The 6,362-nt window shown below is 34.6% G+C and overlaps 1 protein-coding gene across 1 annotated transcript in view; it reads right to left on the bottom strand.

Annotated features, from left to right (window-relative positions):
* The window catches only part of LOC112468759 (rho guanine nucleotide exchange factor 12-like), an 11,158-nt gene extending 5,216 nt beyond the window's left edge, over positions 1 to 5,942 (bottom strand). Inside the window, exon 1 of the mRNA XM_025038101.1 lies at positions 5,351 to 5,942. Coding sequence (XP_024893869.1) covers positions 5,351 to 5,592 — 242 coding nt within the window. The 5' untranslated portion in view covers positions 5,593 to 5,942. The remainder of the gene's footprint in view (positions 1 to 5,350) is intronic.
* Positions 5,943 to 6,362: the final 420 nt, after the last annotated feature.

Below are 6,362 nucleotides of genomic sequence, written 5' to 3' on the forward strand. Positions count from 1 at the left end.
ATTTATCATTTATTTTATGTTTATCTTTAATTTTGATTTTTATTTATTTATTTTATTTTCAAATAAATCTGATTGCTATTTTCACAGATAATATACGTGTTTTTTTTTATTAACTATATGATTTAATTGTTACATGCTAACCGTTAAAGTTCCCCAATTTATAATATTCCATTAAAAAAAGTAATTTAATAATAAAAATAAGTAAAAATGCAATTAAAAAATAGAAAATATTCGAATTTCCTCTTTACCTATAGATAGAAATTTCAGGATTGCTGTCTATAAATTTATCAAATTTTTTGATAGCCATCGGTAGAGTCTATCTTGATTTAAAAAAATTATTAAAAAAAAAAATGAAGAAAAAATCCCTTAAAAAATCGAAGTTATTGGAATCCCATTTTCTTATACGTCTTAAAAATTTCGAAATTAAATATAAAATTTGTAAAATTTAAAAAAAAAATCAAAACGGTCGCACTAAGAAAAAAAAACAGTCATATTGCCCATTAAAAAATTTTTCGATATTTTCTTCGAAAAGTACAGTAAAAAACGAAAAGAAAGATTACCTTATTTTTTACAATATCTTTTTTCTTCTTAAAGTTACAGGCATTTGAAATTTTCCAAATTTTAAACTGTATATTTTTTTTTTAAACTAGACACCACAGACGCGCGCTTCGCGCGCGCTATTTAGCTTTAACATTATGCAATTACTATTACACTATTAACTTCTTGATACACACAACTGTCAAAATATGCGATGACAGCTGCAAATGAAGTAAGCGCAGCGAGAGAACCAATTGGCATCGCGGAAAAAGGGCAACAAAAAACTTTGAGATATGCGAGTATCGACTTAACATGCCTTTTTTTAGAAAGGATCCATAACTTAAGTATGAGTAGAGATAAAAATCTAAAAAAAATCATGGAAGCTACTTTTATTCAGTACAAAAACACAAAAAAATTTCGGCCAAATAAAAAATGGTCGGGGATAATCATTGGTTGAGTTGGCATGAAATGCCCCATATACATATAAATTTCAACTATTTGAAAATCTATAATAGTTGTTCTAATAATTATTCTAGAAGTAGAATAATTATTAGTAGGAACTTGTAGAAGATGCACAGTTCATCTGTTATAGATATGTATAAGTATCGATAATTCTAATCTTCCCCTAGTAGCACAACTTTATTGCAGTAATATTGGCTAGCAGTATACAGGGTGTTTAACCCTTAAAGCGCACACCTCCGAAAAATTACGTAAAGCGCACTGGGGGTATGAGATACCCCAATGTCTTTAAGTATGTACTGTAACGACGCTATTGACTATTTTATTGCATAAAAATTTCTGAATGAAGTTAAAGTCATGTATTTTAAGGATAAATAAAAGTTATAGCGATTTCTTAAAATTAACATTGTTTAAAAAATTATTGAAAAAGACATTTTAATGGGACTTATCAGAGCACAAAGTTCGGAGTGGGGTATCCTACACCCCATGTGCGCTTTAAAAGTTAAAAAAAAATGTTCCATATTTTGAGAGCAGGTAGTACTCATCAAAATAAAAAGAAAATGTCCAGTAAACATAGATCCTAAATCAAATACCTGTTGAAATATGGACCAATCTTTATTATATACTGTAGGGGGTGTTCTATGTAGTTCCCATTTATTTTCACAGATTTTAAATAAAAAAATACTAATTCCTACAATGTTTGTACGTTGTCGATATCTGATAATAACAGTCAAACCTTACTGCACTGTAGAAATAACAACTAAAATAAGAAGAGGGCAATGTTTATCATTTAAAGACCTTGGTATATTCATCTACGACATACAAACACTGCAGGAACGTGTATTTTTCTATGTAAAATATGTGACAATAAATGGGAACCACATAGAACATCTCGTATAGTATACAATAAAGATTAGTCCATATCTCAACAGGTATTATGATTTAGGAGCCATGTTTACCAGATATTTTCTTCTTATTGATAAGTACTACCTGCTCTCAAAATATGAGACACTTTTTTTAAACGCCCTATACATCCAATTTTTCATATTGAGTATAAATTAATTTCTCACATTTGTTCCAATATTGTAAAGTAGACGCTCTCTCGTTTTGAGCCAATATTGAATTCTAATATAGGATCCATATATTAATTTCATCTTATCCAATATTAGCTCTAATAATCCAGATATCAAAGAGAATTAGAAAGGAATTCTTTTTAAGTTCCCGAATTATAAAATAAATTATTTTTCCGTACCATTTCTGCTCTAAAAACACTCTAAAAAGACTCTTAACAGTTCAAACTCCTGCACCAGAAAAACATAAAATGTGCATTTTGTCATCTCTCTGTGTGCCACAGACTCGCTTTTTATCTCAGAACATGAGAATTTTTGTTTACGAGAAAGTACTGGCGCATGTAGACGCATCGCGGCAGCGCGCGTTACTAGCGTTCGCAGTTTTTTTTTAAATGGCACAGCATATTTTCATGTAGGGGAGACCGGGGCAAACTCGACACAATTTTTTCAAAGGCAATTTTTAACTATTAATTAAAATTTTCAAACGAATTCAATGGTACACATTTAAAGAGTGTTCCTTCAAGTACAAAATTGCTTAAGAAAGTTTTGCTATACGTCGCTTAGTTTTGTCCCCAGTAAAGGGACAGTGACACGAAGACAACCTACAGGGACTTTTCCTAAAGAAAAAGTGACACAAAGACAAATTTTCAAATTGAAAAATGTCGGGGCAAACTCGACACTGCCTAATCGACACAATTTGATCTGGGGGTCGATTGTGTACTTCAAAACTTAGTAAAAATTACACAAGTGAGTGAATTTACTAAAATATTTATAATTTCATTGGTTAACACCTGGTGAATTCGTTCACTTTTTAATTTTTAATAAGTTTTGAAATACACAATCGACCCTCTGGAACTTATTTTTTTATTGTTTGAAAATGAAAATACATTGTTTATCGTGTATTTAGAAAGTACAAAAATTCGGAATAAAGTAAAACACTCATTGGAAATAATGAGAAAAAAATTGTTGAACTTTCACAATTATCTTCATCTAAACTTATGTCTGAAAAACAATTAATGCCGATAAACTCGCGATCGGACGTACGCATACATTTGTCATAAGCGTTAGGGTGACAGTACATGAAGCACGGAAGCGCGGAAACACGGAAGACAAAATGTATTAGATTCCCGCGTTCCGTTCCGTATGTTTTGATTGCCTTATATTACATGGAGCATATTTTAAGCGAAAAAGCGGAACGGAGAATTATAAAATGTTAATTTTTAACGATATTTATCGATTAAAATGCTTGTATTCAATAGATAAGCTGAAAAGATAAGCATATTAATAAAAATTGCAATGAATTAAGTGAACACAATTAAAAGAAATGAATACAAATGTCTATTTGTCCCATACCGTTCCACTTTTCTGCGCAAATTGTGCTCCATGTAATACAAGGCAATCAAAACAGACGGAACGGGACGCGGGAATCTAGTAAATTTTGTCTTCCGCGTTTCCACGTTTCCGCGCTTCTTGTACTGTCACCCTTACGGCTGCATGGCAAGCATCGTTTGTTATTGGCTGTGTTTTGCCGAACTTGCGCTAGCTAAGCCGCTAAGTAGCACGTGAATGTGATTGTTGGTTCTTACCTTTGGATCCAACCAATCACACTTAATTGCTATTTAGCGGCTTAGCTAGCGGAGGTTCGGCAAAACACAGCCATTGGGAGCCGACGAAATGGCAAGGTGTCGACTTTGCCCCAGACGTCGTTTTTCACTTTTGTCACTCCAAAAACATAAAAAATGTTAAAATATGAAAATGGTCTGACGATTATCAGATTCATATAGAGCATCAAATTTCCCATCAAAATCACCTACCGATAGATTTGTAAGAGTAAAACTCGATAAAAAAGTGGAAATTTTCGAGAGATAAGAAAAAAAAACTACTTTTCACAACACCTCCACGGAAAGTTCGACTTTCCATACCTGCAGAGAGGAGCGAAAGTGACCACGTTCACGCCAGGACGGCCGTAGCGAGACGAAAGTAACCACTTTCCTCCCTAGGGCGGAAAGTGGTTACTTTCGTCCCGCTATGCTGTCCTGGCGTGAAATGGCCACTCTCGCCTCTCTCTAGGCATGGAGGTCGAACTTTTCGTAAAGATATTGTGAAAAATATCGTGCATCTCGGGGCGAAAGCTTTTTCAAGGCTCGGGCGGCAACGCACACGAGTCTGAAAAACGCTACTTTCGCCCCTTAGTGCATAATATACTATTTCACTATCGAAAACGCTTATATCGCACTAGAAATTACACTATGGCCCGTATTCATAGTCGGATCTTATTTCAAGACTATCTTAAGTAATGTCTTAAGATGCTAATATCGCTCTGTGATTGGTTCATAACATCTTAATATCGTACTTAAGACGGTCTTAAATATAAGATCCGACTATAAATACGGACCTTAAACTCTGAATGTCATCAAATTCCGTTCACAACACTGGCACATAAAGACGCATTTACAGTAGAAAAAGCAAGTTTCTACGATAGATTTAAATTGTCAAAAAGCCTAGTGTCAAGTTTGCCCTAGTCTCCCCTACGTTTTCACCAATATTGGTAGTATCATGAGCACTGCAATATTGACTGCACGTTTATATAAGTATATGTTATTACTAATATTGGTGTCGACATGGGCACTGTAATATCAGCAGCACACTTACATGTATATGTTATAACCAATATTGGTGTCATCATAGGCACCACAATATTGGCAGCACATTTATTTCTATATTATTACCAATATTTGAGTCATCATGGGCACTGCAATATTGGCAGTACATTAATTTTTATATTATTATCAACATTGGTGTCATTATCGGCACTGCAATATTGACAGTGGACGTGCATTTCATCAATAACCAATAGGTATAGTTTTGTATTAAAAAATATTGGCCAAGACATTCTCAATATAACCAATATTCAGTCAACATGTTGCCACTATATTGTGCTACTAAGATCCTCTGTGTCGCATTTGGGGTTGATTTTAGAGATGTAATAATCCAATACTTTTTATTAGTGTAAAAAAAAATAATTACAATTTTATATTTAAAAAATATTTTTAGTATTGTATAAATATGTCTTTTGAAAAGGTGATATCTCTCTCTCTCTCTCTCTCTCTCTCTCTCTCTCTCTCTCTCTCTTTCTCCTCCCCCTCCCTCTCTTTCCCCCTCCCCCCTCTCTACCACTCTCCTCTATCACCCTCCCTCCCACCTATAAATTAAATATAAAACGTAACAAAGAAAGATATAACTGAAGTACAACTAAACCTAATCTCCCCTAATATAAGAAGTACCTTTCGGACTTCGTACGCCGCTCGTTGAGACAATGTAGATATTCACGCGCGGCAGCGATGGTGATATCGTCGTTCGACGTAATGCGCTCAGTAACGTTTTCGTCAGCATCTGAATTTTTCTTCGTAGTAGTATTGGTCAATTGATCCGAACGCGAGGCCAGCTCTAACACCGACGGATCAACAGAGCTCCCGTCGTTGGACGCGACTCGAGGACGAACACGTCGCGAGCCGCGCTGCCTCATTCTCTTTATATTCTTCTTTTAGCCGGTCGAGGACTTCGGCTCGTCACGTCGCACAATACGAGAAAATTTGCATTATTTCTATATAGTCAATACTCTTAATTCTTTTGTCGGTTTATATCGCTACACTTTAGCGAGCTTCACATATCGAAAATAATTTCAGATTAGTAGATATACATTCACACGTGATGAAATGGCGAGAGTTTAAAGGTCGCCGGTTTAATACCGAAGGTTCTGTGGCAGTACATTGACATTTCAACCTAAATTGTGTAAACTCCCAATATAAAGACCTTTAAAGGAAACAGAGGTAAATGTTTAGTATAACGCTCTCCTCTCCGATTTTCTTAAAACTTTGTAAAATTGTTTATTTCTGTGTGTAAAAAACATTCTGAGAAGGAAAATCGTCGCTCAGGTCTCGTTTTTTTTAAATTTAATTTCAAAGTTGTGATGTCGGTAAGGTAGGAAAATAATAATTTACGTTTTTAAAGTACTGCGCAACTTCATTTAAAGGTCACGTAACAACTGTCTGCTAATTAAATACAAAATATCTGCTTAAAACATGTGTGTGCCCTGCTTTAACGAAAATCCGAGCAAAAATCATAACTTTTATAAAGCAGTGGATACACACGTGTGTGCCCTGTTTTAACGAAAATCAAACTTCTATAAAGCAAGGCATACATACGTGTGTGTGTGTGTGTGTGTGTGTGTGCCCTGCTTTAACGAAAATCACAACTTCTATAAAGTAGGGCATACACACGTGTGTGTGCGTGCCC

This window comes from Temnothorax curvispinosus, unplaced genomic scaffold (assembly GCF_003070985.1).
Source record: "Temnothorax curvispinosus isolate PA1 unplaced genomic scaffold, ASM307098v1 QBEX01001960.1, whole genome shotgun sequence".
Lineage (NCBI taxonomy): Eukaryota > Metazoa > Arthropoda > Insecta > Hymenoptera > Formicidae > Temnothorax > Temnothorax curvispinosus.